A 26,944-nucleotide genomic window follows, 5' to 3' on the forward strand; every position below is an offset into this window, starting at 1 on the left:
AGGGCAGAGAGGAGGGTTGCTGGACATGGGGGGAGGGGGGGAGCCAAGGGAAAGAGGAGGGTTGCTGGATATGGGGGGAGGGCAGGGGAGAGAGGAGGGTCGGTGGATGGGGGGAAGGCCAGGGGAGACAGGAGGGCTGCTGGACATGGGGTGGGGAGAGCAGGGGGGAGAGGAGGATTGCTGGACATGGGGGGAGGGCAGGGCAGGGGGGGAGGCCAAGGGAAAGAGGAGGGTTGCTGGATATGGGGGGGAGGGCAGGGGAGAGAGGAGGGTCGGTGGATGGGGGGAAGGCCAGGGGAGACAGGAGGGCTGCTGGACATGGGGTGGGGAGGGCAGGGGGGAGAGGAGGATTGCAGGACATGGGGGGAGGGCAGGGGAGAGAGCAGGGTTGCTGGACATGGATGGATCATTGAGGTGAGAATTATTACATTTTGCAAAACACAAATCTCGCCCGTTTTAACGGGCTTAACGGCTAGTTTAACAGAAAAGCAGCTTGGGAAGGAAAACATTCCACAAAGTGTGCCTGATCGATTCTCAGGCTACTGCTCTCTCCTCTTCCCCGATTATTGTAGGGTTTTTAAGGCTGTGCTGTTAGCGATTCCGTGATATCATAGACACATTTCTCCCCAGCGAATCCGTCTTTCCCTCAGTCCCCATCCTGGAAGTGAAGCTACAAGATGCAATTTTGGAAGGACTACAAGCAAACCCAGAATCTGACACAACAGAAAGTGCCACCACCACCTTGTTGAATGTATTTATCTACAAAGAAAAGTTTTGCCCTGGGATCCTGGCGTCTGTCTTTCTCCAGTTTAGAGCTTGTAGTTGCAAAGTTTGAACGGCAGGTGGCAGCGAAGAGCTCTTCAGTACAGAGCAGACCCTGGCTGGCAGGGAAAGAGAAAGTAAAAACCTCAGCTGGACCGGTAGACGTGCAAATCGGAACCCCGGTGTTTTCTACTCTTTATAGCGATCGGGTAATAAAACACTTTTCGGTTTCCTCCTGTTCTGTGCTCAGCCAACTTTTCTGCTCTCCTCTGTGCCAACAAACTCCTCTGATCTGGGCTCTTCCTGGCTGGGACTGCCCTGCTTCTTTTGAAACTTTTTCCATGGGGTGGGGTGGGGTGGGGGGGGGGATTTGAATATCGGGGCTAAGGGGTTGGCTGCAGTTAATGTCGCACCTGTGAAACTATGTAACGTTTTTGGATAGGCCGGTGTATCACACCCAGTGTTTTTTATTTCTATAAATAAAAGTGCAAGTACTTACACAGGGTCGCAGAGCACTCAGCAGTCCCTAGAAGACCAACCCAGCTACCATGTATAGAGCCTCACCAAACACAAGTGACTACAAATTAGAAATAGAAATGCGCGGAGAAAAATTGAACTGCAAACCCCATGTCCAGCATTTCCCTTCTCTCTTCCCTGCCCACCCCAGCTCTTTAGCATCTCTCCCTCTCTTGCTTTCCCCCTCTCCTGTCTAACATCTCCACCTCTTCTCTCCCTCATCCATGTCCAGCATCTCCCCTCCCCATCTGTGTTCAACCTCTCCCCTCTGCTCTCCCCCATTCCAGCTGTCTTTCCTTCCACCATGACTAGCAACTTCCACCCTTTGCTTCCCTCACCCTTGCCCAGTACTATCTCTCTTCTTTTACCTTCTCCCCTCATTGGATAAAGGTGAGTCTGTCAATATTGTGTATCTGGATCTTCAAAAGGGATTTGACAAAGTACCTCATGAATGCCTCTTGAGGAAATTAGAAAGTTATGGAATAGGAGGTAAATGGCCTATTGCGGATGTTAAAAAGATAGAGAACAAGAGTAGGGTTAAATGGTCAGTATTCTCAATGGACAAGGGTAGATACTGAAGTTTTTCAGGGGTCTGTGCTGGGACTGCTGCTTTTTAACATATTTATAAATGATCTAGAGATGGAATAACAAACAAGTGATGTAATTACATTTACTGATGACACAAAGTTATTCAAAGTTGTTAAATTGCAAGAGGATTATGAAAAATTGCAAGAGGACATAGGAGCCAACTTTTCAAAATTATTGGGGGGTGCTAAGCCCAATGGAAATAAACCCTTCCTTGGGCATATGCAAAGAAAATTTCTCAATATTAGGGGTTCTCGAGCACCCACGGAGTTGGCTTCTCTGCAAGAGGACCTTACGAGACTGGGAATCCAAATGCTAGATGACGTTTAATGTGAGCAAGTGCAAAGTGATGCATGCAGGAAAGAGGAACCCAAAATATAACTACGTGATGCAAGAATCCACATTAGGAGTCACCACCCAGGAAAAGGATCTAGGTGTCATCATTGTGCAGCAGCAGCTAAGAAAGCAAATAGAATGTAAAGTGATAGGATTCCTTTGGCTGGCATTGTAAGGATCTCAGGCGCTTCCCCTCTTGTATTGACTAAAGTGTCCCATTTTCTTCACTTCATTCCAAGGTGCTGAGAGAATGGGCTCCACATGCAGTACAATGGCCAAAACGATCATCAGCGAATTGGATCCAGGTGGAGACCTGATTCCTGTTCCCAGCGTAATTCATTCTGATCGGTTCAAACCCCTCTACCTGCTGAGGAGGAGAAATGTAACTTTACCTCTTGCCTGGAGAAAACACAAGTACCTGAATACTGGCTTTAAACTGACTGATGTGCTGGAGGCGGAAGATCCTGGGGATCAGATAGGTAACTCGGCATCGCTTCCTGTATATGCTCTTACTCCCACCAACCTCATTTTCACTTTCCCCTGATCTTAAGTGAGATTGGATGAGAGGGTACAATTAATGCTGCGAATATCAAATGGGGAAGAGCCCAGTACAGATTTACAAATATGTATGGTCACTGTGAAATTGGAATTAAAACACGAGGACAAAGACCTCAAAACACCCTGATGCTTAATACAATTTCGGCGTCTTGAACTGCAGTTGTCTCCTTCATCATTGGTCTAAAAAAACCTAGTGATATGAATTTTATATCTTATTTCTTTATTGACTTTATTATTTAAATTTATCCTTTCATTAACATTTTTTGACACTTCCCGTCCACACTCTCATTTGTGCTCATATAACAATACCCAATTTTGCAGCACATTGACATCTCTTTGAACAGCATTCTAATGATCAATCGGTTGGTTATCATGAAAATACATGAGACCACCTTTCCTATAAATGAAGATGTTGACGCACAACCCCTGAAGAAGCCATTTTGAGTGAAACGGGTTTGGCCACCGTCTGGTGTCAGTTAAGTGCACGGCTTTTTTTTTTATTGTTTCATGAATGAGAAGATGGAATTATTATGAAGTAAGAAATTATTCCCATGATCGTTGTACTGCAAAATTGGGTATTGTTATGTGAGCACAAATGAGAATATGAACAGAAAGTTTAAAAAAAATTAATGAAAGGATAAATTTAAATAATAAAGTTGTCAATAAAGAAGTACATAAGTACCACCAAACTGGAAAAAGAGCAAGGGTCCATCAAGCCCAGCATCCTGTCTCCGACAGCGGCCAATCCAGGCTTCAAGAACCCGGCAACCCCCCCCCCCCCCCCCCCCAAAAAAAAAAAAAAAAAATTAATAATGTTCAATGGACTTTTCCCTCAGGAATCTGTCCAAACCCCCCTTTAAATTTCGGAAGGTCAGCTGCTGTCACTACATTCTCCGGCAACGAGTTCCAGAGTCCAACTGCACGCTGAGTAAAGAAAACATTCTCCTATTTGTTTTAAATCTACCATATTCTAGCTTCATCTTGTGTCCCCTGGTTTTGTTGTTGTTTGAAAGTGTAAACAAACGCTTCACATCTGTGTGCTCTACTCCGCTCATTATCTTGTAGACTTCTATCATATCACCCCTCAGCCGCCTTTTCTCCAAGCTGAAGAGCCCTAACCTTCTCAGCCTTTCCTCATAGGGAAGTCGTTCCAAATAAGATATAAAATTCATATCACAAGGTTTTTTTAGACCAATGATGGAGACAACCGCAGTTCAAGACGCCAAAATTGTATTAAGCATCAGGGTGTTTTGAGGTCTTTTTTCTTGTGTTTTAATTCCAATTTCACAATGACCATACGTATTTGCAAATTTGTACTGGGCTCTTCCTCATTTGATATTTGTTTGATTCTGTTTAGAGTCTCAGTGTGGTTTTCTCCCCATTATCAGTACTGAGTACAATTAATGCTGAACATTCAGCTGGTGATTGTGGAGTAGACATACTAGTATTTACTTATTTTCCAGGCTGGTACTAAGAAATCAGACCAAGTCACCTTCTTCTGGTAGATTTTGTCTGTATGTGAGGTGTGGGGCAGCCAGGCAGGGTAGAAGTTGGTCTAGAGGGAAGCTGCTAAAATGGTCAGTGGTCTTCAATGTAAAGCATTTGGGGAGTGTTAAATATCTCAATATGTGTACTTTGGAAGAAAGGCAGGAGAGGGGAGATATGATAGACACATTTAAATGCATGCATACACAAGAGGTGAGTCTCTTTCAGTTGAAAGGAAGCTCTTGAATGAGGGGGCATAGGATGAAGGTGAAAAGGGATACACTCAGAAGTAATCTAAGGAAATACTTCTTCATGGAAAGGGTGATGAATTAATGGAACAGCCTCCCAGTGGAGGGGGTGACAATATCTGAATTCAAGAAAGCTTGGGATAAGTACAGATGATTAAGTACAGTTGATCTCTGAGGAAGAGGAAGGGATAGTAAATGGCACAGATGGGCCATATCACCACCGGCTGAGAGCAAGCGTGTATAAATGCTTGATGCGAAACAGAGAAACTGAGTAGAAAAGGTTAATATACTTGTTATAAATCACCAATAATATATCAATTTTTTATTTTTTACATGAAATATATCCCACATCATCTAATCAATCTAAATTTAAAATCTACGACAAAACACATAACAATTAAAACAATACAAACATTCAAAATTGATCACAAAAGAGGCCTTATAAAATTCTCTGAGACTGCTGATAAAGAAAACCTCCTGAAATAAATAAGCCTTTATTTCCTGTAAGGAAGTCAATTGCCTTCGTTCTAAATGAAGATGTTGGTGAAAAGAGGGGACATCCAGTAGGCATTTCTCTTGAGACCTCAATACTCTGGGTGGACGATACACCTTTAGGCAAGTAGCAATGCTCAAAGGTGAATCTTTATGTGGCGTTTTAAAAATGAATAATAATATCTTAAATTGAATTCACCAAATAATTGGTAACCAGTGAAGTTTTAAAAGTTGAGGGGTAATATGATCTTTCCTAGACCTTCCCCCCAATTATGTGAACAGAGTTTTGAACCACTTGCAAGGCTCGTAAAGATGTCTAGGGCAACCCACAAAAGAGAGGTGTGGGATTACTAAACTGCATCACACGGTGAAAATTCAGAAGTTACAACAGTTTGGCATTTACAGCACTGTACTGAAATATTAGCTCATTTCAGGCAAAAATTGCACATACAAGCTTTTACTTTCAGGCAATGATATTCTCTTTATCTCCTGTAATTTTCTATGAGGCCAATATTCAAAAGGGGGGAAGGGAAATGGGACTTGATATACTGCCTTTTTGAGGTTTTTGCAACTACATTCAAAGCGATTTACATATATTCAGGTACTTATTTTGTACCAGGGGCAATGGAGGGTTAAGTGACTTGCCCAGAGTCACAAGGAGTTGCAGTGGGAATTGAACTCAGTTCCCCAGAATCAGAGTCTGCTGTACTAACCACTAGGCTACTCCTCCACTAGCAGCATTCCATGTAGAAGCCTGCCCTTGCAGATCAGCAATGCAGCCACGCAGGCGTCTGTTTCACTAACCACTAGGCTACACTAGCAACATTCTGTGTATAATCTCCAATAGTAGCAACATTCCATGTAGAATATCAAATATTGATATACTGCCTGTGGTTTTTGCAACTATATTCAAAGTGCTTTACATAGTATATACAGGTACTTATTTTGTACCAGGGGCAATGGAGGATTAAGTGACTTGCCCAGAGTCACAAGGAGCTGCAGTGGGAATTGAACTCAGTTCCCCAGGATCAAAGTCCACTGCACTAACCACTAGGCTACTCCTCCACTCCAAAAGGTTTTAACTAGGCAGGAAAGGCTCCTGCCCAATTAAACCTGCTGAGCTGATCATCTGGCAATATTTAGTGACACATAAGCAGTCAGTTCTGCTAAATATTGTCTGTGATCACCCAAGCTCTGTCCATTTAGTGCTGGGGCAGTGTGGAGCTAGCACTTAAATGGTATAGCTGCGATACTTAGCTGGTTAGTGGACTGAATAAGTGAATAAAGTTAGGAAAGTGAAAAAGCTGTCCTAACTTTATATGAAAATATTTTTTATTGAGCAGTTTCTAGATCCAGGAACAAGAATATATAACACCAACATCAAGCGTTAAGATCAACTTCAGGCAATACAAAAGAATATAAACAGAATACAAACCCTTCCTAAAAATTCCTCTCCTTCACCCCTTCCCTCTTTCTCCTGCCTAATTTTCCCCTCAATTCCCACCCCCCATCCTCAATAATGACAGTGATACTTACTCTAAGGGAAAGTAACGAACAAACTTTCAGATGATAACAAAACTTAACCATTCAGGACTCTGCTTTGAGCCACTGAAGTAACAGTATCTGTCCTAATTTATCCACCAAACTAACCGGGCATTGGTCTAAATATCAGCCAGTGCCCCGTTAACTTCTGGTGACTGCACATACCTGGATATTCACTCTGGGAGCTCAGACGTTGCCCAACATTGAATATCCAGGGTTAATTCAGCCCACAGCTGTAAGTGGCTTAAAAACCACTGACTGCTGCAGGCTGAATATCTGACCCTCTGTTTCTATGGTTAGAAATTTAACCATGAAATTTTCCTTTTGCGTTCACCTTCTAAATCCAGTACTGAACCTGGTAAATGGAGGCGGGGGAGGGGGGAGGAGGCTGTGTGAAAGTTTCCTTACCATCCTTACAGGTTCCTTAGAACTCTGGCAAGGTTTTGTAGACATGGTGCCCTACACGTCCTATCCTGTCTGAGTTCTGTGGGTGTCTCACCTCCTGTGTTCATAACTCTGATCTGGCTCCCTCTCCCATTCAGAAATCCTGCATTCAGAACCGTACAAGATCACAGATACAGTTGATGGGATGTTGGCTGCCAATGTTGCTGTTCCAGACCAGCCCATAAATATAGAGATTAAAGGTGCTGCTGAGATCTCGAGAAGCAGATCCACGGTTGTGAATAAGAGCTATGTGAATCTGACTGCCCTCGAATCAATTAAGGACAGAAGGTGAGACTGAGAGAGATGTTAAACCCCAGCCATGCAAACCTCCACCTCCCATAGCTAAATGGCATGCTAGTATGCTGCAGATGGCGGAGTGGGATGGGGGGGGGGGACCCCTGATCCAACCATAAGTGTGATACTATGTACAACAGCCTTTGGTGGCACTGTTGGGGAAAAATATTGCAGGTGTCTCCGACACAAAGTACAACCCACACAGTTGTATGAGAGTCTTACGCAGCCAGAGGGAGGGTGGTAGCTTGGGGGGGGGGGGGGGGGGGGGGTTCTTCCTATTCTTTGAGGGAAAAAGTAAAAGGAGAGTCACAGACCTTTGTGACTGATGTCTGACTAGCTGGTCACAATAGTGGGTATGCATTGATGCATTGTGTTGTATAGTACTGTAGAGGGTTTCATTGTACCATTGTATCCCTGTATGCAATGTTCTATTTATACACAACTGGTGACTGACTGTATTGTGTTTTTGCTGTGTTTCTCCGGATAATAAAAATATTTAAAAAAAAAAAAAAAAAACCCAGCCACGCACTGGAATGGAACCAGAGATCAGGTATGGTCTGAACCATGCTGGGACTTATGTTAATTCAGGGTTAGTATCCAGCTCCATGCTACCCTACCTTACAGAGGACACAAACTGGGAACATTAAGTCTCGTGTAAAAAAAACACCAGGAAAATGAAAGACAGGTGACAGCTAGAAATCCAATGCCTAAATCCTAGGGAACTTCCAGGAAACCACCAGCTCAAAGACCAGGAAATTACAACCTGTTCTTATGACTCAGTATCTCCGGTCTCATCCCCTGAGCCCTCACGTCTTGTATCCCTGTGTCCATCCCATCATACCTTTATGGGGAAACGGAGTTTTCAAGCCTGTGAATTGTAATATTTTCATGCAGTGTATTCTCTTGTTTGGGCAGCATGTGGTGTTTGTTTTGTGTTTTAAAGCTGTTGCAGAGAAAGCTGTTTTCTTTTTACTTTAGCCCTTTGGGAAGGTAGTCTGCAGTGCCATTCGGCAGATACTTTCAAAGTTGGAGCTCTGGGCTCTGATTGGCCCTGGAGTTCAAATCCAGCGAGGAAGTACTTGATTTTTTTCCAGTCTCAGATAGGGAGTGCAGAGGGTAAACATCTCTGCCCTGAGGCCCTGTTCAAGAACTGTGAACAGTTTTTTCCCCTGAAACTCCCCAGGTGCTAAACAGGTGGTGACAAAGTGTTTAGATAGTTTTAATATTGATCCTTATTCAATTCCCTGTTATTGCTTGCTGTTTTTCCACTTGTTTTATATCATCCACTGTTCTATTTCTGTGATAATAAACCCATTAGTTTATTAGCTCTGATGTCTTAGACTGACTAAGAATCCTGGTGGTTTGTGTTTTGGGTCTGTGAGTGCTTTCTAGGAACTGTGGAACCCCTGGAAGTATGGCCTTAGTGTCCTAGAAATCACCGGGGAATAACTTGAGAGTGGGAGTCTAGCCCAGAGGCAAGCGGGACCCAGTCGGTGGGGGAGGGTGCAGTGTAGATCACATGCCCAGTTGCAGGTGGGCCTAAGCAGTGCTCGGGACAGATCCTCCAGGTGGCTGCAGGGTTAACCCCAGGTGGGTGCTAGGCGTTTCGTGACAATCCTTCACTTGTAGAAGTGAAAGTGTCCTGTTTCCCTGTGCCCATCCCTTCATATCCTTTAGTCCTAGAAGCGAAAAGATCTGGTTTCCCTGTGCTCATCCCTTCATACCCACCACTCCTAGAAGTGAAAAAAATCTGGTTTCTCTGTGCCCATCCCTCCATACCCTTCATTCTTAGAGGTGACAAGCTCTATATCCCTATGCCCATCCCTTCAGCCCTCCACTCCTAGAGGTGAAAGATCATGTATCTCTCTGCCCAGCCCTCCTCTAGTCCTAGAGATGAGAGGGTCTGTATCCCTGTGCCCTCTAAACCTAGCAGTGGTGAGCTCCATATCTCTGTACCCATCCTGAGCCAGGTCTTCATAAGTCTCTTTGGTTACCAGCCTCTATCTCTGCAAGTCTTTTCTATTGTTTTTATATTTTTTAATTCTCATTTATTAGAAGAATTAATATGAGTCATACACTGATAAAAGAGCTGGAGGAGAGTGAACAGAATGTGTACATGATAACAGAGACCATTGAAGCAGAACAGGAGAGCACCATCAACATTTCTGGCTCCTTAGAAGGAAGTCTTTACTTCTTCTCTAAAGTTGGAATAAAGGTTTGTCCATCACCATCAAACCAAATAACATGTCTTCCCCTGTTCATCTCAGGTATACAGATTATGCTTATGTGGCCAGTCAGAGGTCTGTAGCACCAGCTCACTGCAGAAAACCATCTGGACCTGAGGCTGCTCCATTGCAGTTGCCAGTAATTGAGTCTGAGTGGTTGTAAATGTTATACTGCATATTCTGGGCTTCCATCAGGCTCATATTCGAAAGAGAAGGATGCCCATCTTTCTACACAAATCGGAAGATGGGCATCCTTCTCACAGGGTTGTCCAAATCAGTATAATCGAAAGCCAATTTTGGACGTCCCCAACTGCTTTCCGTCGCAGGGATGGCCAAAGTTCAATGGGGCGTATCGGAGGCGTAGTGAAGGCTGGACTTGGGTGTGCCTAACACATGGTCGTCCTCGACCCATAATGGGAAAAAAGGGCATCCCTGACAAGCAGTTGGACGACTTTATCTGGTCCTGTTTTTCTTATGACCAAGGCACAAAAAGGTGGCCAAAATGACCAGATGACCACTGTAGAGAATCAGGGATGACCTCCTCTTACTCCCCCAGTGGTCACTAACCCCCTCCCACCCTCAAAAAACATCTTTAAAAATATTTTGTGCCAGCCTCAAATGTCATGCTCAGGTCCATCACAGCAGTATGCAGGTCCCTGGAACAGTTTTAGTGGGTGCAGTGCACTTCAGGCAGGCGGACCCAGGACCATCCCCCTCCCTACCTGTTACGTTTGTGGAGGAAACAGCGAGCCCTCCAAAACCCACCACAAACCCACTGTACCCACATCTAGGTGCCCCCCTTCACATGTAAGGGCTATGGTAATGGTGTACAGTTGTGGGTAATGGGTTTTATGGGGGGTTTGGGGGGCTCAGTACACAAGGTAAGGGAGCTATGTTCCTGCGAGCATTTTATGAAGTCCACTGCAGTGCCCCCTAGGGTGCCTGGTTGGTGTCCTGGCATATCAGGGGGACCAGTGCACTACAAATGCTGGCTCCTCCCATGACCAAAGGGCTTGCATTTGGTCGTTTCTGAGATGGGCTTCCTTGGTTTCCTTTATCACCGAAAATGAGAAATGACCAAGTCTATGGACGACCATCTCTAAGGATGACCTAAATTTCAAGATTTGGGCGTCCCCGACCATATTATTGAAATGAGAGATGGACGTCCATCTTGTTTCGACAATACAGGTTTCCCCACCCCTCCAACGGGACATTTTGTGAGGACGTCCTCAACAAAACTTGGGCAACCCTTTCGATTACGCCCCTCCATATCTTCTTCTTTACAGTACAGATGCATGTGTATTTCAGAGCAAAGAAAATAAGAAGAAGAGCATAAGTATCCCCAAAGGCAGCGTCTTGGGTTTCGGAATACAGCTCCTGAAGATACAGAATGGAAAATGGGGTAAGAGGTTGGCCAGGCAATTTCAGCTGAGAGTATTAGGAACTTTCTCACTCTAGAAGATATGAAACATTGTATTGGAGAAGCAGGGAAGAGACAGCTGTGACTGTAGAGGTGGGGAAGGTTCATCACACACTGCCCTTGCATGAGACAGACATTTCTGGAGCAGGCAAAGGAAGGGCCTCTTAAGCTCCTTGACTTTTTTATGCTCACACCTTTTCTTTCTACCTTTCCAGCTGTTTCTTATGTACCAAGGGTAAAAGATCAAACATTCGAAAATGACAGTAAGTACAATATATGGGTTTCACTCATTTTTTTTCTTTGCTTTTCTAAGTATAAGAACATAAGCTCCGCCACACTGGATCAGACTGAAGGTCTATCAAGCCCAGTATTTTGTTTCCAATAGTGGCCAAGCCAGGCAAAAAGTACCTGGCAAGACCCCAGCAAACTGTTCTGCATTTGAAGCAACGCTTCACTTTTTGGGGTTAAAAATTGGCCATTTTTTTTTCTATTCTGTACTGCAAGTAAATTAATGGGTTCTTGTGAATGTCTGGGGCCATAAGGCACCTTCCTCATTCTTCCATGCACTCAGGACTTCTACAAAATCATTTGACCCCTGGACACCTTGTTATCCCTCTACAATTACTGTTAGAATTCTGCTCCCAAAAGACTTGAGAGACTGTTAATTAACCTGTGACTGTTTTTCAGATGCAGTACCTGAAAGCTCCCAAGAAGGTGAGTAATAATACATGGCAGGGTGTTAGTAACACACCCAAGAAGGGAAGAAGCATTGTAGAACAAGGAATTAAGCACCAGCGGTGTGGGCTGAGAGTAAAGAGCAGGAAATTATGTCCACTGATTAGTGAAACTCATTTGCAGGCTTATTTTTCAGAACACTACACAGTCCCCATCAAATGTCACAAAATTTAGGGCTCTGTTTACAAAGGCAACTAGCGTTTTTAGGGCATGCTAAAAATTAGTGCACACTAGCTATGTAGATGCCTATAGGAATGTTATGGGCATATAGATGGTTAGTGCACACCAGGGGCGTAGCCAGACCTCAGCGGGAGGTGGGGGGGCACTGTTTAGCCGCCTCCCCAGCCGCCAACCACCCCCCCACTTCCGACCACCCCTCCGCCACAACCTTCGTTGTGCGATCATCTGTTTCTGACACCTTACGTCCTGCACCGTGTCCCGTGCAGGACGTTAGGCGTCAGAAACAGATGATCACACAACGAAGGTGCCGGAGTCGACCGGCGCTGAAGAAGACTGTTCGGCGGGCGGGGATTGGGGACCCCGCCAGCAAACAAGGTACCTGATGTGGCAGCGGGTCAAATATAGAGGGAGCCAGGGCATAATCTGTGGGGGCCCATGCCCCCGTGGCCCCACGTAGCTACGCCCCTGGTGCACACTAAAAACGCTAACGCGCCTTTGTAAAGAGAGTGATCATGAGAAAATGAATCTTCTCTATCCTGTTGAATCTTCACTGGTTGCCTTGTTTTAGATCTTATTTTATGACCTACTCTATATTTTTAAGGTCTTACCAGGGTTGGGATTGATTACTTGGCCAGAAAGCTTAAGAATTATACTCCAGGATGCAATTTAAGGTCTGGAACTGAGTTTTTGTTTTGCATTCTGTGGATGAAAGTGTGCTGGTTTACCTGTTTGTGAGTCTGGCTTTCTCAAATGCAGTTTCTGTCCTCTAGAATACCCTCCTGAAAGATCTCTGCCATGAACAGGAATATTTGAAATTTAGGTGGCGTGTGAAAGTTTATTTATTTAGGAAAACTTTTTTATTTTATTTTATATTTACTACTACTACTTAGCATTTCTATAGCGCTGCTAGGGTTACGCAGCGCTGTACAAGTTTAGCATGGGGAAGGACAGTCCCTGCTCAAGAGAGCTTACAATCTAAATAATACAAGATTACTCTTGAGAGGAAAACTTTCAAATAAACCAGAGATGGCATCTGGTTCAGGAAGAACTGAATCTAAATTTTATGGAGCTGACGAAGGCCTTTCTGTTAGGGAAAACCTTGATTCAAGCTTGGAGGTTATTGGTTAAGAGATTTAACAGGTAGGGGGGAGATGGTCCTAGGTCCACCTGCCTGAAGTGCACTGCACCCACAAAAAAACTGCTCCAGAGACCTGCATACTGCTGTCAGGGAGCTGGGTATGACATTTCAGGCTGGCATAGAGGCTGGCACAAAAATGTTTTTTAATTTTTGGGGGGTGGGTTGGAGGGGGTTGGTGACCACTGGGGAGTAAGGGGAGGTGATCCCCGATTTCCTCCGGTGGTCATCTGTTCAATTGGGGCACTTTTTTGAGGCTTGGTCCTAATTATAAATGGACCAAGTGAAGCTGGCCAAATGCTCGTCAGAGTCGGCCTTCTTTTTTCCATTATCAGCCGCGTAACCACGCCCCCGTCCTGCCTTCCGTGTCCTGCCGACACGCCCCCTTTAACTTTGGCCGGCTCTGCGATGGGAAGCAGTTGGAGCCAGCCAAAATCGGCTTTCGATTATACCGATTTGGCCGGGTTTAGGAGATGGTCGGCCATCTCCTTCGAAAATAAGCGGGTTAGGGACACTTTTACTAAGCCACAGTAAACACTACCATACGCTTACCGTAACTTAAAATGGTGTACCGTGGGATGTGCTCAGGCATCCTGCAGTAACTGCCAAATCAAGTAACCCTTCCCCTCCCCCTGAAATTCAGTGCAATTTAACCAGCCAGGAACAGCACTTGACTGGCTATCCGCGAAAATTCAGCAGGAGGTAGCTGGTTATTTCCTGCTGAATATTCGCGGTCAGTGCTTAGCGGCTAAGCTATCCGCTAATATTTAGTGTATTGCCGGCTAAGTTTGGTGGCCAAATCGGGCTGCCAAAATAGCAAGCCTATCTTTGGCTGGTTTAAACTTAACTGGCCAGTGTTGAATATTGGCTTGCATGCTCATTTTCGAAAGAGAAGGACGCCCATCTTTCGACATAATTCGGAAGATGGACGTCCTTCTCCCAGAGACGTCCAAATCGGTATAATCGAAACCTGATTTTGGACGTCTCCAACTGCACTCCATTGCACTCCATTGCAAGGACGTACAAATTTCAAGGGGGCGGGACTTGGGCATGCCTAACACTTGGACGTCTTTGACCCATAATTGAAAAAAACAAGGACATCCCTGACGAACACTTGGATGTTTTCACCTGGACGTGTTTTTCTTACAAATAAGGCACAAAAAGGTACCTGAAATGACCAGATGACCACCGGAGGGAATCGGGGATGATCTCCCGATACTCCCCCAGTGGTCACTAACCCCCTCCCACCCTCAAAAAACATCTTTAAAAACATTTCATGCCAGCCTCAGGTGTCATACTCAGGTCCATGACTGCGCATGCAGGTCCCTGGAGCAGTTTTAGTGGGTGCAGTGCACTTCAGACAGGCGGACCCAGGCCCATACCCCCCTATCTGTTATGTTTGTGGAGGAAACAGCGAGCCCTCCAAAACCCACCACAAACCCACATCTAGGTGCTCCCCTTCACCCTTAAGGGCTATGGTAGTGGTGTACAGTTGTGGGTAGTGGGTTTTCGGGGCGGGGGGGCTCAGCACACAAGTTAAGGGAGCTATGTTCCTGGGAACATTTTATGAAGTCCACTGCAGTGCCCCCTAGGGTGCCCGGTTGGTGTCCTGGCATGTCAGGGGGATCAGTGCACTACAAATTCTGGCTCCTCCCACACCCAATTGGCTTGCATTAGGACGTTTTTGACATGGACGTCTTTGGTTTTGAAAATCGCCGAAAGAAACGTCCATGTCTAGGGACGTCCAAATCTAAGGAGTACTCTGACGGTATTTTCGAAACGTGCAGGACGTCAGACTCAGAAACAGGATGAACGAAGGAAGGAAGAAGAGGACCTCGACTGGCGGGGGTTGGAGTCCTTCGCCAGTAAAGGTAGGCAACGGCGGGTTGTCGGCGGGAGGGGGGGTCGAGAGGATTGTCGGCAAGGGGGGGGTCAAAGTCGGTAGCGGCGGCGGCAATGACGGGGACGGGTCGGCAGCACCGGTGGGGGGGGGGGACTAAAATGTACCCCCTCACCTCGGGCTCTGGAGCCCCCTCCCGCCGAAGTCTGGCTACGCCCCTGGCATGGAGGACAGGGAATGAGGGCTTGGAATGAAGTAACTGTGTTGAAAGACAAGGTGTCAGATGTTAAATGATCCTTATGGTTTTTCAGGTTTCTCACTTGTGAAGGCAGAAATTCAGAATCAAAGCTCTGATTTGGATTTCCTTTCTCCAGAAGTAGCAGCGGACTTCTTAAAGGCCTTCACCTTCATTATGAAAGATCATAAAACTTTAACAGAGGTAGAAGACAGGGTAGGTTCATCTTTTTCTATTAATGAAATGTGCAGGAGAGATGAGGTGGGGGAGTTTGGCTTTATGTATGGCTAAGGAATAAGCAAAGTTCAAGTTGTGCTGGAATGGGATGGAATGGTGTTCAGGCACTTTCTTGTAGCTCTGGAAGTGATGTCACTGCCTCAGTGGTGTACCGAGGTGCACGCTGCAGGAGGGGTGCAGAGAGCAGCCATGCGGCTGTCGGCTTCGCTAGTTCCCTGCTCCCTCTGCCCCGGAACAGGAAATAACAGCAGAGGGAGCAGGGAACCAGTGGATCCGACAGCCGGATAGCTGCTTCCAGCCAGCAAGTGAGATGAGTGCATGGGGGGGGGAGGGGGGCTTGGAGGCGATGCACCAGGGGGAGGGGTCTGCTGCACTTGGGGGGTGGACGATGCTGCATCCGGGGGGGGGGGGGGGAGGTGCGCGGCTGCAATCCGCCCTGGCAAGAATGCCACTGCACTGCCTCCACTGTTCATACTGCCTGTTGACTTCCTCCTCTGGTGCAGCTTCCCTCCCTCCTGTTCCCTCTCCAGCCGCAGATCCAGCATCTCCTCTTGTCTCTCAAACCTCCCACCCCTACCCCAGTGTACCTTTTAAAAATTGTCTTCTCTTCTGGAGGTCAGAGGCAGTGAGTAGCAATTCACACATGCTGTTTCACTGACCCCAGAGCCTTCTTTCTGAAGCTTTCTGCCTATGTGGAAGCAGGAAGTTGGGTCAGCGAGCAGGTTCTGGGGTCAGCACGAGCAGCGTGTGTGAATCACTACTCGCTGCATCCAACCTCTAGGAGAGAAGACAACTTTTAAAAGATACACCAGAGACAGGGGTGGGGGTGTTAAGAGAGATATGGGGAGATGCCAGATCACTGTCCGGGGAAAGTACAGTAGGGAGAGATGCTGGTCCATTGGGGGTGGGGGAGAGAAGGAGAAATATTGGATCATCGGTGGAGGGGAGGAGAAGGAGAAATGCTGGATCATTGATTGGGGGGAGTTGATCTAGAAACGGGAATATTACAAGAGGAGTGTGAAAAATTGCAAGAGGACCTTACGAGAGACTGGACATCCAAATGCTAAGAACTTGTCTCCTAAGAGTTGTTGTGTGTGTTTTTCTTTTGTGGTATGTGTGGTCTTTCCTATAAATAATTGGAGTTCTTTTCTTTTTATTGTAATTTTGTAAACTGCTTTGATATGTTCTAGGTTTAGCAGTATAGCAAATTTTAATAAATCATAAATCAGAAGGCACTTAATATGAGTAAGTGCAAATTGATGCATTCAGGAAATAGGAATCCATGCTATAGCTACGTGATGCAAGGTTCCACATTAGGAGTCACCGCCCAGGAAAAGGATCTAGGTGATACATTGAAACCCTCTGCTCAGTGTTCAATGGTGGCTAAGAAAGCAAATAGAAATGATTAGCAAAGGAATGGAGAACAAAACAGAGAATATTTAATGCCTTTGTATTGCTTTTTGTGTTAGAGTGGAGAAGTAGCCTATTGGTTAATGCAGGGGTCTGGGGACCTGGGTTTGATTCCCACTGTAGCTCCTTGTGACTCTGGGCAAGTCATTTAATCCTCCATTGTCCCAGGTACATAAATAAGTACCTGTATGTAAACCACTTTATTGTAACCATAGAAAGGTAGTATTTCAAATCCCACCCCTTTTCCTCCATGATGGTCAAAGCACCTAAAAAATATATAATGGAATTAGAAAAGGTACAGAGAAGGACGAAGAAAATGATAAAAGGGATGGGATGACTTCCCTATGAAAAAAGGTTAAAGTGACAGGCTCATCAGCTCGGAGACGGCTGAGGGAGATATGATAGAGGTCTATAAAATATGGAGTGGAGTGGAACAGGTAGAAGTGAGTCACTTGTTTACTGTTTTCAAAAATACAAAGACTAGGGGACACACAATGAAGGTACTAAGGAGTAAATTTAAAACAAATTGTAGAAAATATTTCTTCACTCAATGTTATTAATAGAAATCAAACAAAATAAAACATGGAAAAGAAAATAAGATGATACCTTTTTTATTGGACATAACTTAATACATTTCTTGATTAGCTTTCGAAGGTCTCCCTTCTTCCTCAGATCGGAAATAAGCAAATGTGCTAGCTGACAGTGTATATAAGTGAAAACATTCAAGCATTACTATGACAGTCTGACAGGGTGGGAGGATGGGGGTGGGTAGGAGGAATGCATGGGGACATCAAAGCATATCATTGATATTCTAACAGGATGGGTGTGGATAGGTGAGGGGTGGGGTGATCAACAGAGAAATACAGCTTTATGGTTTATAATGGGCTAGGAACCCCAGATCCTTGTTAAGTCCTTTCTGTTGGGTGTTAAAATATTCAATCATTCTGACTTCAAAGGTCTTACGTTCTTGTATGGTTTTAAAGTTACCTTTCAGGATTCTCACTGTGAAGTCACTGGTACAGTGTCCTGGTCCTGTAAAATGTTGACCAACAGGCGTGGGAACCCTGCTGGCACCAGTATTGTTCATATGATGTCTATGTAAATTGAATCTTGTCTTAAGCATCTGGCCTGTTTCTCCAATATAGCATCCTTCGTTACATTTTTTACACTGAATGATATATACCACATTGGAAGATGAGCAAGTGAAAGATCCCTTTATGTTGAATATCATTTTATTGATAACCTTAAGAGTGGACTAACACGGCTACCACACTCCTTCACTCAATGTGAATTTTAATTGCCAAACCTTAGACCATTCTTCTAGCTTCCGTAGGTCCTTTTTCATGTATTCAGTACAAGAGGAAATGAATTTATTTTTATTTCTCCATGTTGTGGTACATGCCAAGTTTTGACTTCTTGGGGTTACGTACCCCCCAATCAGACCCAGACCCTGCCCACACCTTAAAATCCTGTCTACAGTGCTGGGGTATTCATCAGGGCAGCGGCACTCATTGGGGGCCCCTCAGAGGCAGGACTGTTCAGGGAGGAAGTCCCGATTCAGGCCGTGAGCAGCCCGTGAGTGCCACTGCCCGGGTGAAGACTGAAGCACTGCAGCAGGATTTTAAGGTACAGGGGGATGGGAGACAGGGGTGGTGGTGACATCACAGTGGGGAGGGGTGGAGATGCACCTCCTGTAAATCTTTTCTGGCTATGCCTTTGCAGGGAGGACCCTGGGTAGGCTGCAGGTCCAGTGGGGTCATTCAGATTCGGCTCCAGTAAGGATGACCCTGCCTCCATAGTGAATCGATTACTCAGCATCCCCTTGTCCATGTCCCAGGCAACTCTATAATTAGACTGACTGAGAAGCAGCACAAAGCGTTTCAGTATCTTTTTAACCTATTTTTTCTCTCTTGCTTTCGTAGCTGGAACAGTCTCTTTTTGGCAGTGCTGGTGAGAGCACTGCACACCTGGATCCCTCCATCTCAAAGCTCCTGGAATACTTAGGCATCTCCAGCACACCGCTGAAACCTTGTAAAGGGCTGATCCATGTAGTTCTCCTCTTCATGGATGCTTTGAATGGTAAGGATGGGATCTGGGAACTCTGGGCATGAGAGTGCAGCATCCAGATCCCCATAGACCCAGGCTCTGACGCTCGTCATGTCCTTGGAGACTATGGGGTCCCTTTATTGAGCTGTGTTAAGCAGCTAAGATGGGTTTTAGTACACAATTGACAGTAGCACCCGCACTACTGTCTCCTGCACTAAACATGGCTGCGGTAAAAATACCCTATTAGCTGCCTAACATATGGGGGAATGGGATCTGGGTGTGACATAGGCAGGGGTGGGGTTGTGGCCAGCTGTGACACTGCTGTACACTGGCTGTCAGGATTGTCAATAGCACAGCAGAGCTCACTGCCACTTCAAGAGGGGACTAAGTGCAGCTGCCAAATACAGTGTTGGTGCAGCATATTCCCTGGCCTCCCGATTCCCTGACTCCCATCCCAACCTGACCCCTGACACAAGCACCAGCCCCCCTACCCAACAAACACCACAATCCCTGACTCACAAGTCAAGTGAACCCCCCCAATCAAGGCACCCAACCCCCCAAATCCAGTCATCCAAACTCCCCAGTGAGGACCCTGCCCCAATGCCCTTTCCTCTCCCACTCCCTCTGACTCCCCTCAGATCTACTCATCCGTAATTGTACCCATCGGCGGCAGTGGTCCCTTTCTGCTGCCACCAGAGTTGTCGCCTCCTCCAAAATGGCACCTGCCCTCTAGCTGCAGTCTCATGGTACTACTTCTGGAGGTCATCGTGCTGGGCAGTCCCCCTTCATTAACAGCACAAATGTTGCATTTAGCACATGTTAATTTTTGTGTTAAACATGCAGTAAGTGCAAATTTTACTTCACTTTAGCAAAAGGGCTCCTATGATTGTAAGAGAAGGCAATTAGATAAAAGTAAAGGGATCAGCTGTGAGAGCTTGTTTAAACAGTGCTATACTGTAGGCAAATCACATCAGAACATCAACAGCAATTAAATAATTGGTAAATGCCAACTAGAAAAACAATATGGTGGCAATTCTGGCACCAAGAGTTAGGTGCCACAATGTCATGCGCTTAGCATCAGTTCTATAATGGCCTCTTGGCGCCAAGATTACAGCGTGGAAGAGTGCTTTTGAAAGATCGTCCAAGTCAGAATTGGGACGTCCTGCTCATAACATCCAAAAAAAATGTCCATCTCACTGCTATTTTCGAACAGGAAATATGTAGGAGTTTCCTGTTCAAAAGTATGAAGAATGTCCAAAATGAGCAGCCATTTTCCAAAATAAAACGGCCAGATTATTAACACCAAAAAAAACCAGAGAGAAGGACCTCTGTCTGGCAGCATTTGTGTGAAAATGGCCACACAGATGTCCCTACAGAGGGAGCAGCCTAGTCAGTGGCGTTCCTAGGTGGGCTGCCACCCGGGGCGGATCACCGCTGCGCACCCCCTCCCAGGTGCAGCAGCATCCTCCCCCCAGGGTGTAACACAACACCCCCCCCCCGACGCAAGGACACCCCTGGTGCATCGACACCCCCCCCCCCCAGGTGCATTCCTAGCTGCTGGGAGCAGCCGCGCGGCTGTCGGCACCGCTGGCTCCCTCTACCCCGGAACAGGAAGTAACCTGTTCCGGGGCAGAGGGAGCCAACGGAGCCGACAGGCGCACCACTGAGCCTAGTGGTCAGTGCAGTGGACTTTAATCCAGGGCACCTAGGTTCAGATTCCACTGCAACTCTTGTTATTTCAAATGATGAAACAGGGAAATATCTGCTGTACCTGAATGTGTACCAGCTCAATAGCCCTCAAGTGTGCAGGTGTCTTTAATATTTAGGTATTGCAGGTATATCTCTGTTTCTGGAGGGCTCACAATTTAAAGATTCAAAAAAAAAGAGAGAGAGTGGAAGTAGGATTTGAACCTGAGTCTCCTGGTTTATAGTCTGACCACTAGGCTACTCCTCAGACTCGTTTACTGCTCTCGTCAGATTGCCCAAAATACCTGATGTTGTCAGGGCACCTAGTTTCCCTTTCTGGTGTCACTTTCAGGGGTGAGAGAGGGGATAGTAACCACTGGGGAGTTCACGAGGGGTTATGCCTTCATCCCTCCAGTGGTCAATCAGAGCACCTTTTTGTACCCTGGTTATGACTAAAGTAGGTCTAAAAAAAAAACGTCCTTCTTTTTAGATTTGGACGTTTCTTCCCGTTCAGTTATCCCTGTTGGATCCTCCATAGTCCCACCCTAAGCACTTCCATAACCTGTTCCTTTGCTATTTGGACCCACTGCACTGTAGGACATTCAAATTCTGCTATTCCAAAATTGCAGTTTGGATGTTTTGGGCAGATGGATGTTTTTTGGGCATTTTGAGATGACTATCTGCTTTGAAAATGAGCGCCATAGAATGCTAGTCTAAGTTGACATTGGCACCAATAGTTACCCCAAGTCAATGGCAGCTGTAACTGTTGGTGCTTAACTGTGAAGTGCGCATAATTTAGAGTATTCTATAAGTTAAGTACATAAGTATTGCCATACTGGGACAGACTGAAGGCCCATCAAGCCCAGCATCCTGTTTCCAACAGCGGCCAATCCAGGTCACAAGTACCTGGCAAGATCCCAAAACAGTACAGTACATTTTATGCTGCTTATTCTAGAAATAAGCAGTGAATTTTCTCCAAGACCATTTTAATAATGGTCTGTGGACTTTTCCTTTAGGAAGCCATCCAAACCTTTTTTAAACCCCACTAAGCTAACTGCTTTTACTACATTCTCTGGCAAAGAATTCCAGAGAATGTAGTAAAGAAATATTTTCTCTGGTTCATTTTAAATCTATCTTTGTTATGGGCATATCTCCGAGACACGCCCATGACCTGCCCATACCCCACACATGTTTACCCCCCTCACACTTACATGCGAATGCACACAATTTATATATTTCACTATAAAATCTGGTTACTAACCAAATAATACAGTTTATATGAGCATCTCCAAAGGATTCCCCCCTCCAAAACAAATTATCCAATATGTTAAATTATCTCTGAATTTTCACAACCCTGTATCATAATTGAAAGCACTAAGAATAGAGTTGGAAAATTTAATTTCACTTTGGTGTTTCTTTATTTGTTCTCTTGTTACCCTGGCTCTTGATTTCTCTGCTTTTTCTCTCCTCTAATTGTGGACTTTGGGGTGTGTAGTGAAATCAGTATTTTCTTTAGCTTTTATTAAGATTTTGATATAGCTGTATTTACTGACGCTTGCAGGGGTGTAACCAGACCTTGGGGTGGGAAGGGGCCATTTTTGTCTCCTTCCCCCCACCCGTGCCGCGTTGCCACGCCCCCTACCACTCCCCACCCACTGCTGCAGCAAAGTACTTTGGCTGGCGGGGGTTGAGGACCCCTGCCAGCTGAAACCTTCTCCAGCACCGGTCTCGGCACCGCCGCATTGCCTGCCCTGCTCTCTTCCTCCTTACATTGAAGCATGCTCAATTTCACTAAAAGGAGCGTGCAGGATGTGAGGGGGAAGAGAGAGCAGGGCAGGCAACACGGTGGCACCGGAGACCGGTGCTGGACAAGGTTTCAGCTGGCGGGGGCTGGGGACCCCCACCATCAAAACCAGGGGCCCGGAGGAAATTTGGGGGGGGGCCAGGCCCCTGTGGCCCCACGTAGCTACGCCACTGCTTGCTTGTCAGGAGATCTCTTGTTAATGTAGACGTCCTTTTACTAAGGTGCACAAATGACTAGTGTGAGCTAAATGATAAGGATGCCCATAGGAATAAAATGTAGGCCAGTGCACCCTAATTTGACAGTTTGACCTCTAGCAGTTCATGATAAATCAGAGGCACTGTTCTTTATATTGGGCATAAAATCCTTATCCCTTTCTCCTTCTGAGAGAGTTTTCAGCAACTCCCTCTGACTAAGTTTAGTTATGAGAATATACAGACGATGACACACTGTTATTCAAAATGGTCAAAACACAACCCGACTGTGGAGAATTAACAGGTGGACCTTATGAGATGGGGAAACTGGGCCTGTATATGGCAGATGAAATTTCACAATGGATTTTGGAAAGGACGTACAAATTAGAATTTAGACGTCCAGGTTGGGAGTTTCAGTTTCCACTAGTATTTTGGAACAGGATCTGCTGCTGTAGAGCCTGCTCTGAACTACGTAGTGAACTAGACAAGGGAGTGGAGGAGCGGCCTAGTGGTTAGAGCACTAGGCTTGACATCCTGAAGTGACCAGTTCAAATCCCACTTCTGCTCTTTGTGATCTTGTGCAAGTCACTTAACCCTCCATTCCCTCAGGCATGAACTTAGATCATGAGCCCTCCAGGGACAGAAATAGCCAGTGTACCTGAATATAACTGACTTTGAGCTACTACTGAAAAAGGTGTGAGCAAAATCTACATAAATAAATTTATGTGTTGGTTATATGCAGCAGGAGCATCCATTTTATGATGACAAACCTCTAAAATGAGCCCCTTAGAACAAAAGTGGGCAAAGTCCATAATATTCATAATTTTGGCTATGTTCAAAAAACTGTCAAAATGCTGTTTCTGACCTCATGAATCCATCTAATAGCATCTTTGTTACTTAAGCTAACCAGATGAAAATATATACCCTGATTTTATGTTTACCTCACAACTTAGATGGCCAATAGTTTCCACTGTAACAAAGTGGACAGCCTGCTTTTCTTCTAAGATATGAATGGGTCGACATGGGCGCATAAACATTTGTGTTGTAAAATAACAATATAAACGATTATGTGCCAGAATATAAACATTTATCTTAGCTATTTTAGAAATATAAATGTTTATTTTTCTTGAAACCATCATAAAGCCCTGTATCCCTTGTCAGTGTCGCTTTTAGGGGATAACGTCAGCCACTGAGGGATTAAGGGGATGACCTCCCCTAATCTCTGCAGTGGAACACTTTTCTGAAACCTTGATGTCCTGGGTATCAGATGTAAATCTTGACATCAGTCTCTTTGGACATAGACATTCATTCCCCTTCTGAAATGGGAAATGCATGTTTATTTTTCAGGCCTGTTCTTGTCCTGCCTCTTGCCATATGCCATATATTAAGGTTTTGAAAGTGTACGGTCAAGCTTTGTAAAATTGAGATTTAGACGTTTATGCAATATAAACATCTAAATGCTGGTTTATGCACATCTAAAACCCAAATAGTCCTTCTAAAATAAGCACCTTGATGTGGGCTAGTGCAAAATGTTTCACATAGGAAAAAATAATTCAAACTATGAAGATATGAGGATTTCAGATCAGGTCTTAGAGTCAGTACTTTGAAATCCTGAGCTCAGTGTGTATCAGCAGCTAAAAAAAACAAAAACAGAACATTGGAAACTCTTGGGAAAGGATTGGAAAATAAAACAATGAATATCATAATGCCCCTGTTTCGCTCCACGACGCATCTGCACCTTGAGCACTGTGTGCAATTCTGGTCACTATGGAGCTTATTTTCAAAGCATACAGGCATTTCAAAATGCCCAAATAGATGTCCCACATGCTTGAAACGTCCAGACCCCAATTTTGCAAAGGGAGAAAAGGAGCGTCCTACATTGCGGTATGTCCAAATAGCAAAGGGGTATGTTGTGAACAGGACTAGGGAAGGCCTGATATCAGGACGTCCACCAGTGATAACCGAAGGGGAAGAAATATATGGCTAAAAAGAAGGATGTCCTTAGACCAGGCTGTTTCAATCACGTCTGGGTTACGAAAAGGTGCTCTGATTGAGCAGCTGGCCACTGGAAGGATTGAGGCATGACAACTCCTTAATCCCCCCAGTGATTTCTGTCCCCCTCCCTCTCCACTGAAAAGTGAAACTGGAAAGGAATACCAGGCTCTTTGACAGCTTCAGGTATTATGGGCATTCTGAACAGAGTAGTATTCAGATCCGAGGAGTAGCTTAGTGGTTAGTACTGTGGATTGGAAACTGAGGTACTCATGTTCAAATCCCACCTTAACTTTTGTTTTTATTATTTTTTTAATTGCGTGCCCTTCAGGAACAGAAAAATACCTTCTGCACCTAAATATATAAGCCACCTGCAAGCCTGAAGGCTATTGACGTGGTGTACATTCAGGTACAAGAGATATTTTTCTGTTCCTGGAGTGCTCACAATTACAAAATAAAAGATTCAAAGCAGAATTTGATCCTGGGCCCCATGGCTTATAGTCCACTGTGCCAACCACTAGGCTACTCCTCTGTTCTGTGGCCATTCTTCTAAGAATGCTGCCAGACAGATGTCCTTGTCCCTACTTTTTTGCCATTCATATGTTGGATGCTCCAGTTTATAAACTGTCTGTTCATGGTGGATATCCACAGCACACAAGTGTCCATCTTACATATTTTCGAACAGGAAATCCTGACATATTTCCTGTTGGAAAATACATATGAGATGGATGACTGTATTAGATGTTATTAGCTGGATGTCTCCATTCTGACTTGGACGTCCTTTCGAAAATGCCCCTCCATATCTCAACAAAGGTATAGCAGATCTCAAGAAGGTCAAGAGAAGGGTGACCAAAATGATAGAGGGCGTGGAACAGTTTCCCTATGGAGAAAAGCTGAACCGATTGAAAAAGTGACACTCTATGAAGCTAACAGATAGCATAATTAAAACAGAATATTTTTTTGAGACAATAAACAGTCAAGCAGTGGAATTTGTTGCTGGAGGATGTGGTAAAAGCATTTTGCCTAGATGGGTGTGAAAAGGGTTTGGACAAGTTTCAGGAGGAATGGACCATAATTAGCTAGGTAGGCTTTGTGAAAGCCATCGCTGGTCCTTGGAAGAGAAAACAAGGATTGGGTCTCTTGACTCTGCTGGTGCTTTCCAGTGGCCTGAGCTGGAGAAAGAATCATTACCTCAGTGAATCCTCAGTCTAAGCCAGCACAACACATCTAATATTATGCTTTTTTGTAATTTGTGGAAGGAGGAAGAAGGACGAGACGGATGAACTAAAAATGAGGGGTATTATTTTGATTTTTCCAGAGCTGGATGAGGAGGGGGTATCTATGCTGGTTGAGGCTGTGGAGAAGCAGAATACAGAGCAGCAGCTGACTCAGGTGAGTTGTACACTTAGGAATCCCAGGGTACATGGGAATGCTTAGATATTTCCTAGGGTTTAATACAGGACCATCCTGAAATGTGTCCTGTGCCACACACCCCCTAGAGCTTCTATACCACCCACTGCACCACAGCCAAGCAGGGAAAGCGATGGATAGGACACAATTTTGGAGCCTCCACCTCTCTGGCACCCTGTGTAGCCAAACTGCTTGCACATAGCTCGCTACGGTTCTGGTTTAATACCCAGTCCACAGAATATTAGAGCTGTAAGGGAGGGCAGGGGATGCACTGTTTTATTGAAGGATAGAGATGGGAAAGGTCTCCTCTCCTACAGTTATGTTTCAAACCTGTTGGGAAGCATGTGATTGAATTACTTCTGCCCTTTAGGAGGTGCATTTGTATATAATATTACACACCCCACTGTTAGAAGATGACACTGTTCTGCTGGAGGCATTTGCTCTCTGTGTTTGACATTTACCAGCTGCATTTTTTGGTAGAACCAGGTCATGTTCAGAAGAGGTTCATTATCTTGCTTGTGTACTCAGAGCTGAGACTGCTAGTCAGTCAGCTAGCTCCCTCCTTTTCAAATTCCCCTTTGTAGTATGTAAGAGGTTGCATACTCTTGGCTCCCACTGCTGTTTCAGTGGGTGATCAGTGCATGTGAAAGGTCTAAGGCAGCTGTAAAAGGGGGAGAGACCAGAGAGGGAGAAGGTTCTAGAGAAACTACACTTTACATGACCAGAGCCTTCTGCCTGACTGCTTGTTCTTACTTTATGAAGGTGGAGACTCTGTTGGCAGAGAATTTCATTTCCAGCGAAGACCTGGATGCCTACCAGTTAAGCCCTAAAGGGGCTGGACCTAGGCAGATTCTGGAAGCACATGAAACGATGCCTGAATCTTGGAACCTGGTGGTACAGACCTGGGCTGTGGCTCTCTATGCTGCATTACATGTGTTACACATGCTGAGCTCTTTGCACTGAACTAAAGATGCAGTAAAGCTAACTCCTGCCTGATTACCTGTCTAACATCAATTCAAGAATGGGCTAAACACAACAAACTTTGCCTGAACCCAGTAAAACCGAGCTTCTCTGGGTCCCTAACACAAGTGGATACATACCTGACATCAAAATCCCTTTTGGGAAGTATGAACTCC

The 26,944-nt window shown here is 45.2% G+C and overlaps 1 protein-coding gene across 1 annotated transcript; it reads left to right on the forward strand.

Moving 5' to 3' along the window:
• The first annotated feature begins 889 nt into the window (after positions 1-889).
• Positions 890-26,875, forward strand: LOC115482306 (gasdermin-A3-like). The gene is made up of 11 exons (XM_030222004.1): positions 890-971; positions 2,439-2,678; positions 7,067-7,256; positions 9,318-9,477; positions 10,796-10,889; positions 11,123-11,170; positions 11,595-11,621; positions 15,109-15,248; positions 18,602-18,758; positions 25,717-25,790; positions 26,571-26,875. The coding sequence occupies exons 2-11, from the start codon at positions 2,450-2,452 to the stop codon at positions 26,769-26,771; spliced, it is 1,320 nt and encodes a 439-aa protein (XP_030077864.1). The 5' UTR covers positions 890-971; positions 2,439-2,449; the 3' UTR covers positions 26,772-26,875.
• Positions 26,876-26,944: the final 69 nt, after the last annotated feature.

Source organism: Microcaecilia unicolor, chromosome 12, assembly GCF_901765095.1.
Source record: "Microcaecilia unicolor chromosome 12, aMicUni1.1, whole genome shotgun sequence".
NCBI lineage: Eukaryota > Metazoa > Chordata > Amphibia > Gymnophiona > Siphonopidae > Microcaecilia > Microcaecilia unicolor.

Bases quoted from the DNA above. Each gene is read 5' to 3' on its own strand.
- LOC115482306 (XM_030222004.1), top strand. From the start codon at position 2,450: ATGGGCTCCACATGCAGTACAATGGCCAAAACGATCATCAGCGAATTG. The intron at 7,257-9,317 runs GTGAGACTGAGA...CTCATTTATTAG, and splicing joins GAATCAATTAAGGACAGAAG to AAGAATTAATATGAGTCATA. The intron at 10,890-11,122 runs GTAAGAGGTTGG...CTACCTTTCCAG, and splicing joins GATACAGAATGGAAAATGGG to CTGTTTCTTATGTACCAAGG.